At 40.5% G+C, this 27,636-nt stretch overlaps 1 protein-coding gene across 13 annotated transcripts in view; it reads right to left on the bottom strand.

Moving 5' to 3' along the window:
• The window catches only part of DLGAP1 (DLG associated protein 1), a 417,012-nt gene that overhangs the window by 93,915 nt on the left and 295,461 nt on the right, over positions 1-27,636 (bottom strand). For all 13 annotated transcript variants that reach the window (XM_084510659.1, XM_084510658.1, XM_084510653.1 and 10 more), the window contains one exon: positions 2-179. In XM_084510659.1, the coding sequence (XP_084366785.1) occupies positions 2-179 (178 nt within the window). The remainder of the gene's footprint in view (position 1; positions 180-27,636) is intronic.

Raw genomic sequence — 27,636 nt, 5'->3', positions numbered from 1 at the left:
CCTGGCTGATGGTGCTCATGGCTCTCATGTAGCTCTCGTTGCGGGAACGGAACTTAGGGGATGTCAGCAGCCCCGCGGGGTCCAAGCTGTCCAAGCTCCTGTTGATCGAGACTTCGCTCACTGCCCTCAGGTAACTGTGGCTCCGGATCTGAAGCTTTGGCGAGTGTTCACTGGATATCCTGAAAGATTTTTGGGGAAAAAAAAAAATTATATATATTTATATGTCATCAAGCACAAATGGTCTCACCAGGAGCAGGGATAATAGGTGTTTTTCATGGGGACAGCAAGACTTGAAACAGTCATCACACAATCCTTGTGTATTTATGAAATAAGGATAATGTCAGCTCATTTATTGTGCTGACAAGTTGAGAAAATGTTGGCTGGGTAAGTAGCTTTACATGACTTGATGTCAAATCAGAAGTGTAAAAAACACAACTGTGTTTCTGAAGCGATAGCATTCCACACCTTTCCAATACCAGTGACAGATGGTGATGGACAGGTAGTCAGAAACAAAGAAACCCTGTAAGTAATGGGCACAAACAGTACTCCTGACATACACGTATGTGCTTAGAGTCAACCAGCAAGGGTAACAACATCTAGATACAATTTTCCACCTGTGAGATGTTTTCCATAATCTAAGGCATCCTATAAAGATGTGAGTCACCAAAAAAAGTGATCCATGTCATGACTTCTTTACAAGACACTTAGTTTTCAGGATACTTCTTTTAAAATGATTAACGGTCAGATAATGTACTGAAAGGGTGATTCCTTGATATTTTAATTGAAATGTCTTCAATATTCTCCAAGTATTACAAAGCCAACAAATTAATTATTAACAACTTCTTCCATTTTGAAATGTAAATCTCATGTGGACATTTGCTGGTATATGGAAGAAAAATCTGTAACCTAATTACAGGTTTAATCTTGGTCGTTGAACCTTTAGAAATACATACCCAGTTGACCTGAAAGAAGAGGATCCATTTCATGTCTAATTCCTCAAGCATTTGCAGATATTTTGCATTCAACTAGCTAATGATAGCAATTAGTATGAGCAATTTCCCAGTGGCATGCAAAATTCTGGTAATTGTCAATGTATTTTAGGAGGACAATTCCATTGTGTAATTGTACACCTAAGTAGTTCAGAAATTGGGTCTACTGCTGAATGGTACAATACACGAATAAAATCTAGGCCATCTCTGCAATACACATCTCTAGCTGCTAATTATGTACCTAATAAAAATATGTAAACTTCTACTAATTACTAGGTATTCCTGTCACAAGATTATGATAAATCCTTTGCTTGCCATTCTCACTGGGTGTGCAGTGAAAATCAGCACACAGCAACTCATATTCATATACTTTGACTCCTTAAGCCATTTCACATGTTGAAAGTAGGAAGCTTTTTAGACATCGTAATTACTAATGTTTCAAATGACTCATAAAAAGGAAGAGACAATGAAAAAGTGACCATTAATAACAGCTAGCTGCAGCATTTTGATAACTAGCACTAAAAAATTCCTGTCCATTATTTGATAAAAAATAAAGAAAAAAGAAAATAAAAATAGAATGAATAATTCATCAGACATAATTTTTCAGATGCATGCAAGCTACTTCACCACCCTGCAGATCTGTAAACTGATCTGCATTGCCTGAAATGCATTTCTTAAAGTAATTCAAAATGTATTTTAGGAGTATGTTTTGAAGAGTTTGCTGCCAATATGTGACATGCAAAATTCGAATATGCTTGATTAGCTGCCAGTTAGTCAAACGTGTCACCTGGGGCTGTTGCTGTTCACTGATTAGCTGACCTTGCAAGAACAGACTGCAACACATTGCAAAATTCAGTGCACAGATAGTGCTAGACAGAAATTTGCAAGTGCTGAGGCAGGTGCCCTTTAAAGACTGGAACCACTCTGTCGAGGTGCAGGCACCCTGGGCAGCAAGATTTTGCTGTTGCAGCCAGGGTACAGATGCTCCCAGTGTCATGGAAGGCAACCACAAAAGGTACAGAAATTCATTTTCTGCATGCATTAGCGTAGTGTAAGAGCACTTTCCCAGCTCTGCAGAAAACAAAGGCATCCATCCATGAGAGTAAATGTTTTTCTGTTGTTTCAGATGTGGGTGGTCAGCACAGCTGCCTTCTTTCTCTCACTGCTCTTGTTCCTGAATATATGACTGGCCAGTTTGGCACATATCTAGAACAATGTTTTACAGGTGTCCACTTATCCTAGCCTGCACGTATCTCCCATCTGTTTAAACCAGGCTAGGATATTGGCAGCTGTTGGAAGAGGTGGCTTTGTGTGTACTGATTGCTACAATCACTGCTTCACTGGATGTAGTGATGGGGAAAAAATAAAAATTTAAAGCACAGACAAAGAAACATCTGAAGGTTCACATTTATGATGATTACTACTACCTTTATAGCTGTGTAATAAATTGTCTCTATCTCCTACAGTACACTTCAATGAACAGCTGGAATGCCACTGGAAATTTTGAAATTATTAAAGTTAAGCACAAACCTGGCTATGTACAACAGGGGAAATTCTGAATGTTTAATTTATTTTTTCAAAGTTACTATTACCTGTAAACAGCAAATGAAAATAACCTTTTCTTCCTCAAGAGTTCAACTCTGTGTCATGTTGCATGTGTATTACCTAAACTTTTGTTTGTGCCATTGTAATTTCCACAATTTAGTACAACAGACAAGGGACTAAGACTTTGGACAGCTCTTAGTGCCAATATAAAATGGTCAATTAGTTCTATTCACTGCACTGGATATATTAATTGGAAGAAGGAGGATGTGAATTATTAAACATCTTCAACGAGCTCCTCAAGTGTGCCACATCATTTCTGTGCTGCATTGCTTGCCTGTGTGACATGGGACAAGTGCTCAAGGGCAGTCCTGAACTCAGAGCCCAAGCCCTTTCCCAGGGTCTTACACACAGCTGTGGGGCCTGAGGGGGCTGACCAGAAGTCATGTTGAGGTGAGTGGAAAAATGAAGTTTTCAGGGTCCTGGTGGAGAAATAAGGGCTTCCCTGGGTAAAGGAAGGCAAGTGTCTCTGACTGACATGGTATTCAAGAAAGCTTGAGGTACCCCACCTGTGAGGGCAACCCTATTGAAAGCCTGTGAGGGGTTCTTACAAGAGGGAAGGTGCTCTTTTAAGCAGAAAATAAGTTTAAATGAAGCATCTAAAACAGAGGATCAAGTAGGTGTGCAAAGGAAAATTTTAAGCTGCCTTTGCATACGTGTCAGATATACTGAGGCTGAGTCTTTCATTTTCATTCAAAAATAGAAATGAAAGGCTTAAAAGGCACACGTGTAATCACCCCTAAGACATCCATGTTGAGAAGTACTTTCAACCCACTGTTACAGATGTGTTTGTATTTACACAGTTTTAATTCAGATGGAGACAAGTTTTGGTCCCTATTGTATTTAACTGACCATTTGTAGAGTGAGGAACTGGTCAACACAGGTAAGGAGAGGAGGTGCTAGAGCTAACTGATTTGTTCTGGTTTGTAAAGGGAGGTGTGGGACAGAGGCAGGAAACATGTCCTACCCTGGTGCCCAACTCAGATGATCACCAGGATGAATGAAAGTGGAAGGAATGCCATAAATTCTCTTTACATACTGCTTTGTCATTTCTGACTTACATATTCTGTCCATAATTTAGTTCATTCACACACATATTAAAGGGTATAAAATATAGTGTTAGGATGTTAAAAATGAAATAGCTTTGAATGTATTTCTGTAAGAGTTTCATTGCCTTCAAAATAGCTTTGAAATGTCAAAGAAAAGGAAGACAAGAAGGATGTACCTGTTCACAAGAAGAGACAAGCTTAGTTTTAAATATTTCCTTTTCATTTAGGAAAGCACAATGCATGCTGGCATATATGTGCTTTTTATGAAAAACACTTTCATTTACTACATTTTGTGTCTAAATGAAATAAAGGGAGAGACTAGACCAACAATGGCTGCTTACCCCCTTGCTTAGGCCAGACACAACAGAAAGAAGTGTTGTAATGAAAAATATTCCTAAGACTGGGTTGTCTTCCGCAAGTTTAGCATTTGGATTCACAGCACAAAGCACAGGGTTGTGCCAGTTGGATACTGTGCTATGCCAACACAAAATGACAAAGCAGAATAAAGGGAAAGTCCAGAGACATGTCCTGAATACCTCTGGAAGTCAGCAAAGGAGCATGCTAAAAACAGGTTTTGAACAAATAAGAAGTCCCCAGAAACAAACCAAACCCAACAACAAGAAAAAAACCCTAATCCTGCAACCCACCACTATTGCTAAATATCCTTGCTCTCATTTTTCTATCCTGTAATGGACATCTTAGCTCCCAGGGGCTCGTTTACCACAGGCTGAATGCTCCATCTCCACTTGGCTAATGTGTATATTCAACATATATCTCTGTGCTTAATTTTATTTGCATTTTGGTTTTGCTGGAAGGAAGAATAACTGCAGTCTGACATTGAGCAAACACTGAAGGACATCAGGGAAGATCATGTACAGAACAAAGTCATTCAAGTGCATCTGTCTGATTCTAGCCATGACATGGGTCACCAGCCTGGGGTAATTTGATCATGTTGGCACCTATGTTCTGCTGCTTTTTCAGTGTGGTGAACACAAAGCTGTCATGCTACTGACAAAGATAAGGGCTGTACATAACAGTTTTGAGCATTTCTCCCCTCACCAGAGATTTTTCCAGGTTTTGAAGATCTCCAGTTCTGCTTTTGTTTAGAATCAAGTGAACCTCCTCATGGGAATTTCCTACCTTGAAGCTAAACAAATAAATAACTCTCTCCTTAAGTCCTTGGTGTGTTACTACAGAGCCAAGTATGAGAAAGAAAAATCTAAAACTTGGAGATAATCAGAAAAGCTCGTCTGCTGAAGAGCAATTCAATGTTATCAGCACAAAACTGGCATTATAAGAGATGTCATTAATCAGAATTCAAACCATCCTCGCTGTATGGACCAACCAGCACATACCACAAAACCATGCCTGCATTAATAATCTCTCACCTGCTGTGGCACAGGGTGAGAAGAGGCAGAAACTGTGGTGCTGTGTATTTTTCTCTGCTTGATTTTACAGACGCTGGTAGGGCTGAAGAGGAAAGTACTTAAAAAAACAATTAATCCAGAAGTCTACACAGGTTAGTGTCATGCAGCTCTCTAATGTGTCTTTCTCCAGCTGTTGCAGCTTTTTCAGTAAGCACATGGTATCCTGCCAGAGAGCTCCTGTTTGTTTCACTGAGGACAGCAGGAACTGGATGGACATTTTTTTTTTTTTTCCCCAGCAACTGCTTCAAAAAAGCACAGTCCCCTTTAAAACTCCCCATGTTGGTCTACTGTCAGCTTTCAGACATGAAAACAGTTATTTGTGATTTTATGAGAGGGAAAAAGGACCTGTCAAAGGACACTGAAGCTCAGGGTTGGGATTTTTTCTTTTTTTTTTTTGAAGGTGAGGTAGTTGATATTGCATGACCACATTTACTCCTTTTTAACTACTAAAATGTTATCAAACAGAGCTGACTACTGCGTAAAAATTAGCACACACATTAAAGCAAGGCTCCCCCTTCATCTCAAAGATCCTCCTAGGTGAACTGAAGGATCCTTTCACCTGTCACTGACGTGCTGAATCATCTCCATGCTTTCTAGACAGAGCGCATAAAGAATAGAGCATAGCACGGAAGTGACACATCGTGCCATATGCAATTGAGTTGGCAAGAGCAGATGGAAGATGATGCAGGCAGACATTATACAATTCTCTTTAATCAGAAATCTGGTTTACATGCTGGTGCTGATTCCCACGTGGGGGTGTGTGTGGGGGGAACAGTTGTGAGCGCTCTTCTCTTCCACCCTGGAGAGTGAAAAGAGATGCTGAAGCATAGAAACTGCTCATCCCAGGTGAACCAGCTCAACCCAGTAACGCTAGGGTAAGCTGTTACTGTATAACAGCACACAATTTTTATATACACTGGAAAAGAAATCCACCCTCTCTTGTCACACCAACTCTGGTAAGATAAAACATTTTTGAGGGTGCTTACCTTGAGAAGAGTAGCTTTCCTCTCAGAGGAAAGCTGCAGGCCTTATTATCCCCTGTTACCAATCTAATCATCCCCCATTATCAATCTAAGTATACATACAAGCAGGTTTTGGAGATCCTTGACTGAGGAAAAGATCTCTGAACCTTCACCAAATATGACACAAGGCTCTTCCCTCTTTCAGTGTGAGCATCCTTTGGGCTGGCAGGCATAATCCCAGGAACAAGCACTACTCAGCAGCAGAGATATGTTTATCTAAGCCGGAAAAGCTCTTGGCATGTATTAGATATTGGGCTAAGAGCATGAGGGTCTGAGTAATTAGCCCTGCCTGGACCTCTTTGGCCCCTGCTACGGTGAAGACAGATCCTTTGCTGCTCTCAGCAGCTGTCTTGTTTGCTGCGGGCTCCTGAGGGATCCTTCATCTGCACCAGGGCCCACTCTTCCAAATCCCCTGCATTAACCCAGCCTCTCTCTCTATTAAACATCTCCAGCACTGATTTAATGAACTCTTCTCTCTCAATTTGCTAACAGAAATGTCAAACCCTCCCTCCTGCAGCAAGCTCTCTGTTATCTCCTCTCAGCTCACCCATGTGACCCCGTATAACTTCATGCTGTTGGTAACTTGTGTCACCGCTTCCCTCTGGGGAAACTCAAAAGTTATCCGCAGTCTGCTCAGATGAAACTCATTTCAGTAAGTCAAGAGCTTTGCTCTGCTAGCCAAACACCTGCAGCAAGCCCTACAAGAAGTAGGGAAGGTGGTGCCTCGAGGCCTGCTCAGGCACAGCTTAGGCATCGGACACGAACCACTTCACCACTACATTTCTAATTGCTGCTATTATCACAAGTGACTCAAATGACACTGTCATTTCTCTTCCCCTCTCAGGTGTTCGGTAACGTACTCAAAACATCCTTTGTCACACCTGTAGATCTGCACTTCCAGATGCATTCATGGCAAGGAGAAAAAAATGAGTATCTTAGTTTGGTTTAGGTTGCTCCTAGTCGGAATACTGACAGCCAGGGTGTTTTTTTTTTTTTTTTGTTTGTTTGTTTGTTTTGTTTTGTTTTGTTTTTTGTTTGTTTGTTTGTTTGTTTAACCTCAGGGTGTCTGTGACCAGGATATTGCCTGTTTCAACCGTTGTGCTATTCTAGAAAAATCACTGTCTCCAAAAGCCCAGACCTTACCTGCCAAATTAAATTTTCAGGTCACCCCTGTGCATACATTAAAAGTTTGATTAATTCTGCTGGTGGGAAACCCCAAGAATTATAGCTCTCTGCCAAACCACAATAGGAGAGCTGTTGCTTTTCAGGAATGTCACCCAGGCTTCTGTTGAGCTAGCTGTGTAACCAGCCCTCTCTGCTTATCACCACGGCTTATGCAGAAGCACCAGGTTGCTCCCAGGAGTGGGAGGATCGCATGCATGCTCAGCTCAAAAGCATCTTCTGGGCAGGCTTCCCGTAACTGAGCATTCTGCTGTACTACACCAAGCTGTGGTATCGGTCAGTATTTACCTACAAATTATGTTTTCCAGGTAAATACTAAAATGGTATTCACTGATAAGTGTCAATGTAGTGTTTACTTCAGAGCAATTTTTCTTGACAGGCTGCACAAACATTTTCAGTCTCCAGTGTCCTCAGCTCCATGTGAATCTGAAACCAAGTGATGGTCACCTACATGCTGCATGGCCCTGAGCCTGCAGGCCCTACCATGCATCTGACAGGCACCGAGCTCAGAAAGAGATTTCCAAACATCTGGGCTAGATCTGTACAAACATCTCCCAGTGAGATCAGGAACACTTCTTAGTTTTGCAAGTCAACACCATTACTCCAAAACCTGTATATGAATAAGCAGCCACCTGTGTTTTTCCTGAAGTGCATTTTACATAGACAGCTTTTCTCAATTCCTATTCAGTCTTCTGCCATTTTAAAAGTTTCAGACATCTACCAAAAAAATAAAAAATAAAATAAAATAAAGCAGGTTCAACACCAGGCATACAGATGTGCAACACAAACCAGAACTATTGGAAAAACTCAGAAAAGCAATCTCAAAGCTATGAGGAGGGTAGGCAAATAACTCTCTAACGAAAAGAGAAAAATACCAAATCTAACTAAGCTAAGGGGTACTACCTCCAAAAGGATGCTTGAGAAAGCAAGATGCAATACAGGGAAAAGCATGCTACATGCTCTTCTGCTGTGGCTACAAGTTATTTCTTGATGACACTTGCAAACTACTAAATTGGACTGTAATATGTGCTGGTGGAGGATTTTGTCGCCTCCTTTCCCTTGATGGTGCTATTTTGGAAGATCATATGTGCTCTCTCACTAAGTGGTTATTTCAGTATCCTCTACTTTAGCTGTTTTTTATTTGAAGAACACTAAGCATTTTAGAGTGTCTAAAAAGAAGACTGCTTTTTATTATTTCCTAAGCATGTACTTTTGACTTACTATGTTTTGTTTCTGTGCAGACACCTGGGAGGTGTTGACTTGAAATGTCAAGTCAACTTGACATTTGACTTGAATGCCAGCCGCTCCTGACAGGAGGGTTTGAGAGGGGGACGAGAAGACAAAGCAGTGACCTCCTGGATAACTTTACCAACAGTTTCTCAAGCTGTGTCTGGATGAACATAGCTCAGAGCTCAGGTGTGACCTGCAGCTGTCTTTTGCTATTAAAATAGTATTTCAGGGCAAACTGTTCAAATGGGAGTTATCACTGAATAACAAAAAAACACTGCCACCTCTCCTGTCATACCAGAGAAGCTGGAAATAATAACTTTTATTCTATACTTTTATGTAAAGTAATGTCTAGAGTATAAGTAAATTAAAAAAAGATGGTGTGAACTAGGGTTTCTAACAAATTCTCTGCTGATTGTCTGGGCTGCAGTCTTTCCTACTCTAGGAGATTTTCCCTTTTAACTCTGATCATGCACAGCCAAAGCAATACCGCAGGAGAAGGGAGACTTTGCTTGCATGTAACTTTACCAGAGCTATTCCTCAGAAAAAAAAAAAAAAAAAAGGAGCTGCTACCATTTTCCCTTCAGCTGCTTTCACTTCAAAAGAAATCCCTTGAAAGCAACTCCGATAGTTCAAAAAAATCCAGCTGTCCATGTATATTTTATAATTCTCTCTTTTCATTCCAAAGTCATTACAGTTTTGTTTTGTTTTGTAGAGGTTACAAACAGACCATACTGCTGCACTGAGAAACAACGTGAAGTGGTAAAACATTATTTCAGGTATGTGCATCATTGCCTATGCAGTTTGGTTTGTCAGTGTTTTTACAGACAGGATCAAAAAACTGAATACCTTCAGCTGGAAGCCTGCAGTTGATTTATATTGTGAAAACTTTTCTGATTACTAGAATGCTTGAAAAAATTAAAATGTTGTTTAAGACACATTTCAATTTTCTTTTCCTTCCTTCCTTCCTTCCTTCCTTCCTTCCTTCCTTCCTTCCTTCCTTCCTTCCTTCCTTCCTTCCTTCCTTCCTTCCTTCCTTCCTTCCTTCCTTCCTTCCTTCCTTCCTTCCTTCTTTTTTTTTTTAATATATTAAAAAAAAATAAAAACCAGATGACTTATGTGTTATAGGTTATCCTTTGGCCACACTTTTACACAATGCATCCTGATGAAACAGAATTTATGATATTTTGGAGTACAAGAGAACAAAGGAAAAAAATATCTTGAGAAGCTTGCATAATAATGACAAATCCAGCTGGGAACAGAAAGGGATTTTTTTTTCTGCAATTTATTTAAAACAGTTATCTTTTAAATACATGAAAAATAAATACCCTGAAACATTTATTTGGGTCTGAAACTAAAGGAACGGAGAACCATTTATCATGCTGTTAACGTCAAGGGCAATGATTCAGATGGAGACAGTGAGAAAGTAAAAAAAGTTTCTGAAACATGGATCCTTTTCAGGGCTGAGGATCTTCAGAGGGATTGTGTACCTCATTAGCAAGGAAGAAAACCTTTAAAACCTGAAAAAGTCAGCTGGCATCTTGACCTGTAATAGCAGGAGTTCTTAAGTACTTCCAAATACTTATTTGAATTTAATTATCTTAGAATTAAAATGTGTGTTTTACTGAATTGGAATACTGCTCTTTTCCAATGAAAAATTAAATAAAATCCACTGAAGTCAGATGAAAATGAAAAAAAAAAGTGCCCAAACATCTTTGTTTGCATAGGGAAAGGAATAAAACTAGTTCTTCACGGAGGACTGATTAATAGAGTGTGCTAATCCTGTATAAATCAGAAGCCAGACAATCACTTGTGAATGAGGTAGGAAAAAAAAATCTTCATTGGATAATATAATTATCCTGGGGGTGTTCAAGGAAAGGGGGGATCTGTCGCTTAGGGACCTGGTTTAGTGGGTGACATTGATAGTAGGGTGATGGTTGGACCAGATGATCTTGAAGGTCTCTTCCAACCATAATGATTCTATGATAGGTTACATGGTGAAGCTGAAGACGGCCCTCTGCTACTCAGATGAAAATACCTGGCTATCTATTTTTTTTTAAACACTGTAACAGGAAAACAACAACAAAACAAACAAACAAAAAATCCTAAACTCTAAAATTTCCAAGATAAGTAACTTCTACTTGGCATTTAAAACCATGGGCAATGGCCTGTGACTCAGGGTTTTGGATTTCATTTTTGACAGAATATTGCTGTGACCTGGAAGAGAAGTCGTATAAACTCTTGGGCTCAGCAAACAGGTATGTTAATAGTTCCCTACAGCACCTCTCATGTGATTTTCTGATGCTGAATTAAAGTTAGCAAATGTGACTGAGGTTCCTGGTTGGAAAAGAATAGCAGCATCATATTTTTACTGGAGGCAAAAGTGAGAGAATGAAAGAAATAATAAAGTTCATCTCCAGAAACACATATTCTGTGCAAAGCAAAGAAGCTGGTCAATAAAGAGGAAAGAATGTTTGGTGTGATGGTCAAAAGGTGCTTTAGAAGAAATGCATTTTTAGATTAAAACCATTATTGACTATGTATGGTGATTTACACTCTCATCTGAAGTCAATGCTTTTGCTGAGGGAACATAGCACTCTGAAAATATCTCCAGCCTACTAAAAACTGCAGCAAGCTACAGAAAGGTTTAATGTTTAAAATGCCCATTTTAAGCAAAGCATGATGGAACCTACATTACTTTCTTGAGCCTCACAGCTCTTATGAGGGGGGCTGCAATTTTGCCCTGAAGTTACTTAACTTAATTGAACTGGATGAATAAGTGCTGTCTTTCTCAGATGACCTCTTCCTTAAATGTTTGTTTTATACGCAGCAAAACTATTTTTACAGCTCAGATTTTTGTCACCTGGATTAGGAAAACAACAGCTTTTTGTTAATATACATGTATTAAACCATTTCTTGTTGTCAGAAAAGACAGGGCAGAGATGTGTCTGTGTGTTTGAGCACCAGCATGTTTTTGTGTGCAGGTGGCACTCACAAGGCCACCTTTGAGGGTCTGCTCAGTGTTCCAAGACTTTGGCTTCACCTGTGATGTGCCAGGTAAGGGCCAATTTGTCAACCTGCCAAATTTTGTCCCTCTGACTAAGTAGGTAGGGCTCTCCAGCCTTGCCACACCTTCCAGTTTTCCTGAACAATTCATGAGGGGATGTGTTTGATCTTAATGATGTGTATATGTCCAAGCTGTCCACTGGTATAACTGGTATACAGACATACATGGACACATCCTGGTAGATGGACAAAAGACTCATACCCAAACTGTCCCCAGTATTGAACCATGACTGGACAAATTAAGCTGCTTCAAATACATCAGTTTTTCAGTTTAACATGTCAGAGATCTGCCGCATTAAATTGCTTGGATTTGGTGCAATGTACTGTGTGGAACTACAGAAACGCATCAGAAGTGGGGTCACCTTCTTTACATGACTGCTAATGGAAATCATGTAATATGATTAACAGAAGGGACTGGCAAAGCTTGAGGTGGCCTTGAAAGGCTGGTCACATCACATGGTCATGGCTGCATACACAAGGGAATGAAGGATTACCAAGCAAGCAGTGAGCTGGAGGATGTGAGCCTGAAAACCGTAAGTTCCCAGTAGTTAAACTAATGGAATCATTCAATGAGATGTTAATAAAGAGCTCCAGTTATTCTCACTGGAGCCAGCCAGCCACTAGAGGGAGGAATAATCTAGTGCCAATAATTGCAATTTATTACGCTTTTGCAATGTATAATGTTTTTCTTCCTTAAAGCTTGTCTCATGAGGTTTGAAAAATCTCTTCAGTGAAAGGAAAAACCTCTCTATTTTTCACAGTTGGTGAAGAAAGTATACAAAGTTCAAGGGCTCAAGAAACAGAAAGGATATATAAAATGCTATGCATCTATTATGCATCTTGGAATATATTCTTATTTTATAGCCCAGATGAATTTTGGACCTGATTTTCAGTTAATTAGGATTCAAAGAGCAATTTGCTTTCACAGCATTCATTATACCATTACAAAAGCTGTAGGATTTAAAACTTTTTAATGTGCTTTACATGAAGGAAAGTACTTTTCCTTAGTGGCTGGAAAGGACAGGTCAGCACTGCAGTTGAAAAAGGAATTGTCCTTCTCTAGAACAACTGGCAACCTGCTAAAAAATTACTTCCACATTCTTTAAGAGTGAAGCTCTCTGAAAAAAGAAAACAAAGAAAAGCCCAACTCAGTAATACACTTGCAATAGCTGTATTATACCAATTTTGTTTGTTTCACTACAGATAACTATGATAAATACTTGTTTATAGCAGCAAGGAAGCAATTTAGATGTGTGAAGGCAGGTTTTTCCATGTACAGCTATTCACTATTCACTGATGAGAGCTATTCAGTAACAGAAAGATGCTAAATAAAATGAATAGTCTGGAGAGAGGCAAAGAATTAATTAGATAGGCAATTGTTACAGATTAGGTGGATCAAATCTTAAGTTTTCCTGAAGGTCTATTAAGGGGAAAGTCTGAGTTGCATTTATTTCTCAACTTAGACAAATTCTGCCTACATTAACGAGCCCAGTCCTACCTGCCTAAATAGCCAAGAAAGTAGTAGGAGGAAATGGATCAACTACTCATCAGGAGAAAATGGATACTCCTCATGAAAAGATTGTGGCAAGCTCAGGGGTAATCTTCTCTTTTGTGAGTTCTAAGGTCTGACTAAGGTCTCTCACCGAGGTCTTGGGCCAAGAAGGAACCTGCTCCTCTGCAGGCTCTGGCAGGTTTTTCTTGGCCTGACAGCACCGTGTTCTTGGTGGGTTGGGTTGCTATCAGTACAGGGCTGTCAGTGCTGCTGTCTCTCCTCTCCAAAGAGGAGAAATAAGGAGACCATAACAGAGATGAGTGTTCTTTGCAGCCTTCCAAACGGCTTTTCATCAGCAAATTCACAGATTTTCCAGGAATAGGTTTGCACAAAACATACAGTGGGAACCCCCTCCACACAGCCAGACTGCGATTGTCAGCCTGTGTGGTGTGCTTGCTTCTCTGCACAGCCTATTCCATGTCAGCTTAGTCTCTGAGATATATTAAAACATCTTTTCCTAGCTCTGACGGCCTTCCCTATGGGAAAAAAAAAAAATAAAAGCATTTTAAGATTTCCTTCTGCTATGGTGTGAAGGGTAACGAATACAAAGAAAATTTATAGAGATGTGAGTAGGAAGCAGTATGTCAGTGTGCATGGGCAGGGCATAGAGTGTCGAGGAGAGGCAGGATTAGCTGGAGGGAAGCACATCTATCTATCATTTACCCCCTGTGAAGGCATCTGAACCACCTCTGGGATGTATGTTAGTGATGGGTGTGGGCTGCACAGCGGGAAGAGAGGGGGAGATGCATCAAGTAACGGGAAGGTTGTAGCTGTGGATTTCAACAGACGCAGCAAAATGCAACATGAGGTACTGCTACTCCTAGGAGCAACAAATGCTCCCCTTTGGGCTTTCACACATCATGGGGAGAGTAAAAACACATACAGCAGGTGGAAAGACAGAAGACAGCAGCCTGGCAGCAGGACGTGTTGTGAGGAGCACAGTTCAGAAGGATCGACAAGAACTGACTCTTTCATCCCATAGCTCTGCTGGCAGAAGAGCTTGCTCACTCAGCTCTCATCTTAGCAGCACCAGTGGGGAAATTCATGGAAGATACAACTTCTTCCCCACGCCTTGCCTCCCTGCTCGTACCATACAGGCTCTCCCCACGCACCTCAATGAGTGCAGCGAGATGCTGCTGTGATCTGGAGCTGAGGGCGATGGGGTAATGACTGATGGTGACTTCATGAGCGCTTCTGCAGCCTCTTTGGAAGGCTCTGTAATTGCTGTGCTGACTAATGACGCATTTCTAGTGGCATCCTGATGTGAAGGAGGTGAATGTTTTTATTCCTGCCCACGTGGAGCTGGAAGAGGATGTGCAGGGAGCAGCTGGGCACCCAGCACTGCTTCCTCTGCTGCTGTGGCACGGCATGGAGGAGCAGGGGCCGGACACTGCCACCCCCCTGCCCTCCTCTGTCTGAAAGAAGGGCATCAGACCCAAGAGTTCTGCATCTTGTCCTTCGTTTTAATTGCTCGGTTGTTCTTGCCCACCCCTGCATGAACAAAGCAAGCCAAATGCTTGTTCCAGGTGCACCCCTTGCGCTCTTCTTGGACCTGAGCAGCCAAATCATACCTTAGAGCGCTCCTGAGCTATAATTAACCTTAGTGTATCATTTCATGGCAGAGAAAGCTGTTAAATTTGCCTGAATTGAAAAGAACTTGGAGGAACACTGGCAAGATAATGTTTTTAACAAGCAGCTTGATTAATTCATGGCAGAGGTTATCATCCAATTGTGTTGGGTAGGAGGATGACATTTAAAACTTCACATGTACTTTGTCAGGAAAAAAACAAACACACACACACACAAAAACCAACCAACACACCCTCCACAGCTCAGCTTTTAAACACGCCACACTTGAGACTTATAAACAGCACACTGCAGAATACAGTACTGAGGACCCAGATCCCAGTTGCCTAGCATTCCCAAGAGAAATAGCCCCACAATCATTTTTCTGTGCTCTGTCCCTAATAAGTCCCATGACTTAGAATTAAAACAAAGAAATAAATATCAGCTCAGTGTAGATTTGGAGTGCAGTGCACACCCTGCCATAGCGTGGGATGCTCTCCCAAGCCTTGCCTTCCACCTGTGTTGGGGCAGTGGGCAGCCCAGGGAGCCAGGCAAAGGACTGGAATTCATCTCTGGTCTACCCTGGATCAGATTTAACCTTCCCATTCTGGCCTCAGTACTGCCCATGGTAGAAATACTGAGGGAGTAATGGTGAAATTTAAGATGCTACAATAGAAATTGTAATACTCCGATCAGAAACAAACTGCTATCTGTTCATGGCTACAAAAAAAAAAGACTAATTTTACTTTTCCTCTCCAGAAATATAAACATGCTATTTATAGGAAGGGATAAAGTTATGTTTCTTATATTGATAATCAAAAATATTTTAAAACAGACCTGTAAATAGGCATCAAGTTCTAAACCAGCAGTTTGCATATCACTTAAGTATCATTTTTATTTCACCTATTATTTCAAGATATTCCTTAAAAATAAAGATTCTACCTTCATATATTATTTATCATTATTTTCTGTTACTTACATCATCTAAGGTGGTACACAGAGTAAAACAGATAATCTGAGAACAAATGCAAGAGATGAACAATCTACATCAATATCAGACTACAGCCCTGTTTTTAAAGAGACAGCTTTTCAAGTGATTCACGGTTTGTATGAATTTGAAATTGATTATTTTGCCGTTCTTTGGGATGTTGCCCTTAAGGGAACTACTTGCTTTAAATAACTATTATTATGTGGACATATTGATTGTGAGAACTGGGACAAGAAATAGTCGTAACATGAAATTTCAATAGAAAATGAGGGCTTGCCAATCCTCTGCTGGAGGCAAAGCACACAGGCAGATACCACAGTCCTCATGGAGGTCTAATGAATCTGATTAACTTCTCTGGAGATAGGACAATTAGAGATAATGGGAAAGAATCTGCCTGGAGTTCATGTATGTTTGCACCAGGGTCCATGTACAAGGGCTGCCTGTTGGTCAGTAGCAAGGGCAGCAAACCCAGCTGCCCAAGAAATCACTCCCAGGATAGCTCAAAGCATGGCTGATAGAGTGCAACTAACCGCTGCCTGTACAGTTGGTGGCCGTGGAGCCCCGAAATGAAAGCAGGCAGAACCATTTTTCAGTGCAAATTCATGCCTTTGGGTGACAAAAGCATGCAGAGTGAAGGATGCAGGAGAGTTAGCAAAAGAGCAGCTCTAGTCAGGGCTGGGAACATGGGGATAAAAGGCCTGTGCAAAACTCACAGTGATGGTATTATTAAGAGGACAACTGAAAAAGTTTAATAATCAAGTTGCCAGGGTTGAAAGTTATAGCAGGAGGGTGTGTTAGGACCAGGGCTGTAATAAATGAAAGCAGAAGAGAATGTTACACTCTCATTATTTGCAAAGGTTTGAAATTCATTAAAGCTTGAAATAGGTGGTGGTGATGGTGGGGAGGGATATAGAAATAGTTGATAGTTGAAGGGACAGGGAGTCTAGATGTGGTATTCTTCATGAACGTCTTGGCTTATAAGGAAGGATGCTTAGCTCTGTACTTAGGATTAGGATTTAAGAATATGAAGGAATTATTCAAAAGGGAAAAAAGTGGGAGAAGTGAACAGAGAAAGGAAAGGGGCAACAGAAACAGTGACGTAGTACTAAAATTAATTAAAATTAAAAAAAAAATGTCTAACCCCTATCAGTCTATCATCTTGTTTGAATATGGCATCATCCACTCCTTCTCAATTCAAATTTCTTTGTTAATCACAGGTAAACAGCAATCAATTTGTGCCTTAAATCAAATGATCTCTTAGAGGGGGCAAAGTAATAGGCAGAGAGTTAGTGCTATGCCAGAGATTACATTCTACCCAACAGTAGATGACTGAACAAACTGCAGTGGCACAGCCTGACTCACCAGAATTTCAAACAAGTCTGAACAACAAATCTTTGCCAAAGCACTGTTGTCTCACAGCTCTTACAGCCACACAACTGAGATGAGTCCAATGGATTCTGCATCAGTCAAATCCATGGCTAAACATTTAGATTGGGCCCTTCTGACTAGACAGTGCCAACAGTTCTGAAATATCTAACATCTTTGTCTGCAACTTCATGAGAATGGTGGAATGACATGTTGGCTACATTCCACTCGAATAAAGAAAAAAGACATTTTCAAAACCCCAAACTGAAAGCTTCCCCCATGAAATTCCAGCTTTTATAAATATAATTTCTATGACCATTACAAAAATAATTACTATAAGATAAAGTTTTAGCCCGTTTTAATACCATTTTATCCACAGTGGTTTTAAACTTTCTTTATTATGTATCTGTGATTTTGAGATTTACACCAAGTTTAGAAGCATATTATTTCTCTAAATGGGGTTAAGATAAAGTAGCATTTTTCAGTTTTGAAAGGCAAAGAGTGTAAGTAATGAAGTGAGAACCTTGTACAATTTTGCATTATATTTTACATTTTTCAAATTTTGTTATGTGGACATTAATAAATATTTACTATTACAAGAGAGTTTTAATAAACCTCTCTTTATTTACTCTACTATTTTCTTTTTTTAGTGTGATAAAGTCATAAGTAATAACAAAATATTTTTGGGACTGGCCCAATGAGTAATGCCTTCTGAAGGAAGGTTTTCAAGGTTTCCTTTCAAGTGTAAAAGTAATAAAGGCTTAGCACAGATTTGCAATCGCAATTGTCAGATTTAAAACAGGAGAGATTTATGTACTAGCCCTGAAAGCTCCTGAGCTTGCCTTCAGCATGATACATCACTGTCACTGTGCAGAGCTATGCAGACACAACCCAAGCTTGGCTGCCACTGAAATAAAGGGAAAGATGTGGGTGCTCTGAACGTTGCTGCTGGCATTCGTGGGTGACAGAACAAGTTAATGCTGTCTGCAGGACCTGGCATTGCTGCAGGCCAAGCTGCTGGGCAGCTATGGTGCGGGCTGATCAGGTAGCAGAGGAGAACTGGAAATTGCCACACAGAAGTCAGATACAGATGCAAACACAGAAATCTCTTATAGGAACTTGGAAGCTGCTGCAGAGGTGCTTTCAACAAAAAAAAGTTACTCCATCTTATCAGTATAACAAGTAAAACACAAGAAAATGCAAGGAACAAATGACTGGGCATCAGCATGACTTAGATACTAATAGTTTCTTCTATCTGTAAGGGCAGAACAATTACTCACTTCCATGTCCCTCTTTCTCACCCTAACATGATGCAAGTTGGCAGAAGATACCAAAGCATGTCTGGAGAAGAAATACACTACTGTTTGTCTTGTAATTGCACATTAAAACTAAAGCAAAATACACTATTTTAACTTGTTCTATTTTTAATCTAAAAGGGCTACAGCATTTCACAGTGGAAGAACAGCACATTTCTAGCTGATCAGAACAGAAAATTATCATGAATAATTGACTTTATTATTGTTGTTTGCTTGCTTGTCTTGTTATGTTGGACATTAAGGATTCCATGCTGAATTTTGTGCAAGTGCACATCTCTTTTTATGCCTGAGAATTTTCTGCATGGCAGGTTTAATACATCATCCGAGCTCCCCTTAGCAAACTAAACCAGATAGTACAAGATCACATATCAAGATTCAAGCATGGTATTGCTGGCAGCATTTAGAACATAATTTCAAAATGCTAGCAATGAAATAACATTTAAAATACATTAAAGCATTGTGAGGCACTGCTGTGGGTGGGATATCTATATTTACTATTCAACAGCAGGCCTGCAGGAATAATTTGGTCATGATGAGGGTTTTATTTTTATATTTAAAAAATAAGTTAAAGAAAGGAAGTAAGAACAGTGATACTGTGTATATTGAATAGCCTAAGAAAAACAGAGAATCATGAAAGATCAGTCTGGAGGGGATTTCATGAGGTCATTTGGTCCCTCTTATTACCCTAGAGCAGGATCAGCAATACCTATATTATTCCTGACAGACATTTTCTACCCTGTTTTTGAAAATGTCTAGTGAAGTGATTTCTCTTGGCAATTCACTCCAGTGCTTAACTATCATTACCATTAGGAAAACTGTCCTAACATCTAGCTAGTGCATGTCCTTGCAGTCTAAAGTGGCGTTTCTTCTCCTGTTCCCACTGGACATTATTAACTTACTTCCTGGGACAGCTTTTTAAATAGGTGGGCAGAAGTAGGGCTAAACATAAACAAGACCAGTTTTGCACATATATACATGTATGCAGGGTGTGTAAAAACTACATCTTGAAAGAGATGGCTGAAAATCACATTGTTGTTCAGTGATTATAATTGTATTTCTTAAAGTAAGCCCTAGAAGTGCCCACTTTACACATAGAATGATAAACTGTGATTTATAAAGCAGACAATGGGATGGACCAGAAATCATCAAAATAACTTGATTTAAAATGAAGTTTTTTACAGGATTTAACCTAAGGATTTTATCATAAAGCTAAACCTTGTGTGAAATTGAGCGAGATAAGTAGACACAGGATGAAGATTTTCATTTCTGCAAGTTAGGTGATCATCAAAATGAGGCTGCAGTTTTTATTTAACAAATCAACAACTTCCAAAGCAGTATTCCAGAACTGTCACAAGGTTACATTTTGCTTAATCAATATGGCTCATCTTCACAGTTGTGATGTCTATGAGGAAGCACTTTCCAGTGACCGGCAATAACCAGACAAGCTTTTTGGTGAATGAAAACAGGGTCTCAGTCAAACAGACATCAGAGCACTGAAGAAGGTGGGGATATTGAATCTGAAACCCAGACCTTGCCAACACTTCCCCACATGGCCAACTCAAAGAAAATCAGATGTCCCATTTAGGAAGAACAATGTAAGTGTGTGTATGAGAATATGCAGAACAAAGACATTTAACTCTTATCATTTTGGAAGGGAGAGAAGCAGAATAAATGTTCCAATATACTCCTCTAAATTATGCTGTTGTCATACATGGCATTTTAATGACTCCGCTCCCTGACTCTCCCCCTACCTACACTCCCTCCCTATCCTCGCCAACCCTCCTTTACCCCCACAAAGTCCAGATTGAAATCATAAGACCTATGGCTTTTGATGGTATAGGGGTAGAGATGGAATAGGGGTCAAAGTTTTTGTATTACTGTATAAATAAAATCAGTAACTAGAAAAACATATTCCCCAGATAAGGGGATACCTGCTCTGCACAAAGGCAGAGAAGAAGCTTCACTTAATAATGGCATAATCTTCACAAAAGTTACAAAATTGGAAAAGAAAAGAAAACAAAAAACAGCTTCACATGATATTCCTTCTATTGAGATAGAGACATGCAACTAAAAGTAAGTCCATGTTGAATAACAAAATATGACTGAATTTCTGATTTTCTTTTCTTCATAACAATGTATTTCCTCAGAAGAAATAGGTGAACATTTTGTCAACATTTTAACAAAACTTTGGAAAAATACTTTAAAAACCCAGGAATCCTTTTACGAAAAATGAAAACCAGGTCTGCTTTAACTCTTTACATGAAAAAATGTGAAACTGTCTGTTTTTATATATCAAACATGTTCTCCCATATTTTAAACTAACTTCAACAATTGCCCATATAATTTCCTGTTATGGTGGCTGTTGATATCTGTTATTTTGCAAGACTATATTTGGAACAAATTAAACAGCTCTTCAAGAAAGAATCTGAGAATACATTTTGGGAAAAGGAAAGAAGAAAAGATGAAGGACTCTTTCAAGGCTGACACATAATTCTTATGAATAAGGCTGAACGGAAATGCCAGAGGTACCACTACAGGAAGAGTACCTCAACTGTTAGGTTCTGGAGTGGGAGATGTAGTTCATGTTACATTTATCACTTTTTTTTTTTTTTTTTTTTTTCCATTATATTTTTCCCTATAACTTAGCTTAGAAATGTTAGCTGCAAAATTTGAATGGGAATTTGGATTTGAACAAGAGTTTGAGACCACTTTTCTTCTCTTATTTCAACTGTTCTTCAGGCAGATGGGATTGTTACCTGATGATCCCAGCAGAGGTTGTACATGCCCTTTCTCTACAAATAAATGAATGGCATAAAAATTGTTATCTAAATGTTTACTGATATTTACTTTAATATATTCATTATTAAAATTTATTGGATATTTTTCTGTTTATCAAATGGATTAATCACATAGTGTTTGATTGAAATAGAAAATGTTATATATTAGCATTGGAACTGAAGTGCTGCATTGGAACTTAAGTGCTCTGTATTCATTTTTTAGATAAGTCAGACATCATGGGTTATGTTCCCTAATATGAACAAATGTTCTCATAGTAAATACTTGTACACAAATCTTTCATATGTGTGTACAAACATGCTCTTCATATTTTCTGGAAACTTGTTCAGATATTCCCTGAAAGGAAGTTCAAGGCTAGCATAGGAAAGATGAATTTATTTATTAAAAAATGTCCACCTAATGTTCATGCAAATGACGTGACAGCCTTTAATATTACCTCCAGCCTGGAGAGTCATGATGACAGTAAAAAAAATGACTACATCAGCCTCCTGACAGCAAATAACTTACTTGAGGGATCAATTAAATACACATGTTTAGAAGACGTGATTCTTGCTTACAAACATCATTATCAGAATTGTTATTCAGCAGATCCTGTAAAAGTCTAAGTGATGGCCATTGCAAAACACATCTCTGAAAATCCATGACTATGCTACCAGATTCCAGTACTGTTGGCCTACAGTTTTAACAAACCCTAAACCCTAAAAGATGACTAGCGAATTTAAAGTTTTTGTCCAATGCTTATTCTTACATAAGTTAATTGTAACTGTTTGTAATTGGTTTATGTGGCAGAGCTTTGGTAATGTGGGAAGGGGGGCTGCAGGGGTGGCCTCTGTGAGAAGAGTCCAGAAGCTGCCCCGTGTCAGACCTGCTGCTAGCCAGAGCCAAGCCAATGAGTGATGCTGGTTGGGCCTCTGGGAGAGCAGATTTTAGAAAAGGGAAAAAATCTGTTGTGCAACAGCAGCTGGGAGGGAAGGGTGAGAACCTGCAGACCCCCAGGTCACTGCAGCAGGAGGGCTGGAGGTGCCCCAGGCATGCAGCAGCAGTTCCCCTGCGGCCTGTGGAGAGGCCCCTGGTGGAGCAGGCTGTCCCCCTGCAGCCCATGGGTCCCACATGGAGCAGATCTCCACACTGCAGCCTGTGGAGGAGCCCCTGGTGGAGCAGGTGGATGTGGCCTGGAGGAGGCTGTGGCCCATGGAGAGTCCCCACAGGAGCAGGTCCCGGGCCAGAGCTGCAGCCCGTGGAGAGGAGCCCATGCAGGAGCAGGGACTCTGGGGGGAGCTGCCACCTGTGGGGGACCTGTGCTGGAGCAGTTTGCTCCTGGGGGATGGACCCCGTGGTACGGAGGCATGAGGGAGGAGTTCTGGAAGAGCTGCTGCCTGTGGGAAGCCGTGAAGGCTCAGTTCAGGAAGGATGGCATCCCCTGGGAGGGACCCCACGGGGAGCAGGGGCAGAGAGGGACCGTGCAGAGATGAAGCATCAGGACCTGACCACAGTCCTTATTCCCTGTTCCCATATTCTCTTTGGGGGAGAAGGTGAGGAAGGTGTTTTTAGTTTGCTTTTAGTTCTCACTGCTCTAGTCTGTTAGCAATAGGCAATAAATAATATTATTTTTCCTATGCTGAGTCTTGTGGAGGAATGGTTAAGTGAAATAGGACACGTGGATGTTGGGCAGTTAGGAGGCAATGGGCTAGTAAAGTACCGTACTCAACTCACATGAGTCTGGCACGTACGCAGCTGGCTGAGAGCCAATCAGGCTCAAGGACACGATGCCCTTGAGCGATGGGGAAAGTCCCTAAGGCGGGATGGTGGCTAAAAGAAGGAGGAACTACCTGAAAAGAGCGGGAAATGTTAGCCAATCCTGAGCTTAGTTTTTGCAATATGTATGAGTTGATTATGTTCGAACTAGATAAAAGGCGACTGAGCTATCCATTAAAGTTGAAGTTCACTGTTCACTCATATTGAGCGTCTGTGTCTTCCTTCCGTCGACAACAAATTGGCGCCCGAACAGGGACCGGTCTGAACGGGATTTGGACACTGCTGGCAGTGATCCTGGGCCACGTGTTCGACGGAATAAGGGAGGATCCGGTCCTGCAACGCAGCCCAGGAGGTGGAAGGGACAAGAATCCCCGCACCCGCGTTGGGAAGGTGAAAGGGACGTGGAGTCCGCACCCGCAGCTCGGAAGGTGGAAGGGAGTCCCCGCACCCAGGATGAGCCTATAAAGGGTCCCGCCGGAAAAGCGCCGCCAAGGTCTTTGCAAAGGCTGCAACTGTATATATAAAGGTATGAAAGACAAGCAGCGTATAATTTGCTCAGATGCTTTTTAGAAAAGCGGAGTATTTTAGATAAAGATGGTAGAAAAAGATTTGCTAGGGTTATTAGCATATACAGTAGCGCAGGGTTGTTTTACAAATCCTGATACAGTTTTTTGAACAAACAGAGTGGCGTAAACTTGGAGATAAATTGTTTGATGTTATTAATAATATTAAGTCTGCTAAAAAATTTATTGAAGCCTTGGAGAACAGTCACTAGCGCTTTAGCTACACATCAGGCTGAGCAGAGAGTCGCTGCTGCCGCTACAGAGCGACTGGGATTGCCGGGAAGTGCTGGAGCTGGGCATTGCCCACTGCCGCCTTCAGAGAGAATGATAACGCTGCCTCGGGGCTACGGGGCAGTGGGAGCCTCCCCCCCCTCAGTCACCGCCACGAGCAGCGCTGCGCTTGGAGTTCACCGTGTGGCGAGTCGGCACAGAGCAGAGGGACGGACATCAGGACCCTGCAGCTTGTCTGACGTAACCATGGAAGCAGCGGTGGCTGTGCTGCTTCTCTCTGGCATGTTTTTGATCTGTGGAGACCGTGCATGGCAAGGAGTACCAGCCAATGCTTTTGGAGGACCGTGTTACCTAGGGCGACTCACACTTTTCGCTCCAGATTTACACTCGTGGCAGAACTCGACAAGGAGCAGAAGAATTAAACGAGAACTAAAAACTCTGGGTTCTGACTGTAATGATGATGTAGAATTGTGGGGTCCAGCAGAAAGATTCTTTGCTTCTTTGGTGCCTGGTGTGGGAACTGCACACGCTTTGACTGACATTAATAAGCTTGCTTGTTGGGCTGTTAAACAATCAAATGTAACAACACAAGTTCTTTCTGAAATGTCACAAGATATGGAGAGTCTAAGACATGCTGTATTGCAAAATAGGGCCGCTATTGATTTCTTATTGCTGGCTCAGGGACATGGGTGTGAAGATGTAGAAGGAATGTGTTGCTTTTATCTTTCTGACCATGGTTAGTCAATTTACGACCAGTTGAAATGGTTAACGGATCATACACAAAAAAAAAATTGTAGTACAAGATAATTGGTTTGAAGGTTGGCTTAAATCTGTTTTTGGGAACATGGGTGGATGGGTTTTCTTAGTTAAAGAGGGACTTCGCTTTCTACTTATAATTATATCGATTATAGTTGCTGCACGTATAATCTTTAACTGCCTAACTAAGAAACTAGAGCAACTCACAGAGAAGGTATTTGTAGCGCAAAATAAAAACGGGGGAATTGTGGAGGAATGGTTAAGTGAAATAGGACACGTGGATGTTGGGCAGTTAGGAGGCAATGGGCTAGTAAAGTACCGTACTCAACTCACATGAGTCTGGCACGTACGCAGCTGGCTGAGAGCCAATCAGGCTCAAGGACACGATGCCCTTGAGCAATGGGGAAAGTCCCTAAGGCGGGATGGTGGCTAAAAGAAGGAGGAACTACCTGAAAAGAGCGGGAAATGTTAGCCAATCCTGAGCTTAGTTTTTGCAATATGTATGAGTTGATTATGTTCGAACTAGATAAAAGGCGACTGAGCTATCCATTAAAGTTGAAGTTCACTGTTCACTCATATTGAGCGTCTGTGTCTTCCTTCCGTCGACAACAGAGTCTGTTTTGCCCGTGATGGCAATTGATGAGCCATCCCCCTGTCCTTATCTCAACCCTTGAGCCCTTTCCATTGTATTTTCTCCCCATCTTCCTTTGAGAAGGAAGAGTGAGAGAGCAGTCTGGTAGAGTTTAGCTGCCCGTCAATGTGAAACAACCACACTCATTTCCTGAAATTTCAGCAAGTAAAGGTAAGAGTATAGGTGAAACAACAACAGTAGTTTAGGTCATAAATTACAACAGTATTCTGACTTGTCACCTTAGAGGAGCAATAAAATATATCAATATTTATACAACTGTGGCTATACGGAATTAACAGGGTGTAAGAGCAGATGGAGCTAGGTCTGGACTGATACCAGGGCCGCTTTTATGATGGGATAAGTAATGTAGCAGTGAGACAGCAACAGCTTACTGAAGACAGAGTATTTCAGCTTCACCGCCAAGATAAGCTAGTGAGGATCCTTACAGAAGTGGAGAGGAGGAGTACCAATCCCACCTACATACCATGCAGTGAACTGTAGGAATGCCTTGTCTTCCTTCACAGAGAATTCATTTCTGTACAGGAACTCATACCTGTGTGTGAGGGACCACAAAACCCAGAAGGGATGCTGCCCAGGGGCATAAGTTCTTCACATATGTGTCAGTGATACTAAGGATTAATTGACTTCATATATTAATCAGTGGAAAGTTACAGATGCTAGCTTCCTGTTGAAAAGGTCCAATATTGCTCTAAGCTCCTACAATAAAGTTTCCGTCATTATCCTCTGCTTCTTAAATATATACAAAAATGACGTCAACTGCCATAAGAAAATCACTGTATTCAGAGGTATGCCCCCTGACTACTTTAAAAGAAATGTGCTTTTTTATTACTCTTTTGCCTTCAAATTTTCTTCTGATTTATAAATTATTTGCTGCCCTTAATTGTACCTGACACATCAGCCTGAAAAGTGAAAAAGCTGTCCAACAGGTTCTCTCTAGCTTTTGTAGAGACAAGAGAAGAGATTGCAATAATACATATAAAAAGCTAAGTAATATTTCATGCATCAGTGACTGTGGTCTGGGAATGTTACTACCTAGACCAACAGTATTTCCAGAATACTGTTCTTTCAGCTGAGCATCCAAAATTCATGGAGATGCTCCAGTCTCTTTCATGGGAAGTCTAAAAAACTCCTGCTTTAAGCAAACAAAACAAACAAACAAAAACACCTGAAGGAAAAAGGGAAACACATCTTTCACAAGCTAGAGGTTTGATGAAAATGACTGCAACATGAAACAATGAAACACTGCACTGGAAACATACTGTAAAATACTAATAAAAGATTAATCAGATTATTGCTCTTGTATTAATTAGGAAACTCATTGTTCCCTAATTGGAAGTCACTCAACAAGAAAGAAAATTAACAAGCATGTGTCTAAAAATATTCATTGTAAGTAAGATGAAGATATTGCATCACCTCATGTTTTTCCTCTCCCTTCCATCTGTGATCTGTGTCAGTGAAGTTAACGGGACATTTTGATTAATTTTAGCAGAATGAGGACAGCACTCCATTAAGAAAAAAAAAAAAAAAGTATGCTTCTGTTTATATGACTCCAATTTTTTTGTTTTTGTTTTTGTTTTTGTTTTGTTTTGTTTATGTGAGGGGGGGGGGCAGGGTATTTTTGAGCATGTTATAGTAATATATAATAACCTTTAAGTAAACATGACTTCATTCTGAAGACAAAGATGTTTTTCATTCCTAAGGATGTATGTGACACTGGACACTGAAGTGCAGTGTATGGACATTGGATTCACCTTCAGTTTGTTTGATGTCCAGAATAACCTAGCCAGTGATTCAGGCTACAATTAGCCTTAGCTCTTGCATTTTTTTCCCTCAGTACAGGCATTTCCCAAGGACAGCATTTTAAGGAAGCTGAGAAAGTGGGAGAACTATCTTCAGAATTTTTATTATTCCACAGTTTTCTGAGAGCTGTATATTTGCATTTGTGAAGCCATGAAGATACCTATGTACACAAACACGTGTTGCATCACTAAGAAAATCAAAGCCAGAATGATCTCCATATTTCAGCGTATTTAGTAGCATTCTTGCCATGAATCATATCACTTGCTGGGTCTTTAGAGTAAAAAGCTTTTAAGACCTTTTATCATCTTCTCATTCACATTGGTCCTAGCATCATGTTCAAATACAGACATTATGCAATTTTATCATTACTTCACTCATTGCAGATGACGTACTCCGTATGTGCATATCACCTCCCTTCTGACCTCCACAAATTACCACACAAGCAAAAATACTCGAGAGCTTTGCAGGTTATATATTTTTTTGATACTTTTACAGGTATTTCAGGATTTTCTATCTGAGGCATCTTTTACTAGTGTAACAATGGGATGACTGGAGTTTTTCTGCAAATTATCTTATTAATAAAATTAGCCTATCAATAATTTCTTCAAATTATCCTATCCTATCCTATCCTATTCTATCTTTCAAGATGTAGTTTTAATGTAGGTTGACCCTAGCTTGAAAGCTTGTTCCCCAGGAACTGACCATATATCAATTCAGACAGGTGATGAAAAG

This window comes from Aythya ferina (genome assembly GCF_964211825.1).
Source record: "Aythya ferina genome assembly, chromosome: 2".
Lineage (NCBI taxonomy): Eukaryota > Metazoa > Chordata > Aves > Anseriformes > Anatidae > Aythya > Aythya ferina.
This window is presented reverse-complemented; position numbering and strand designations above follow the sequence as displayed.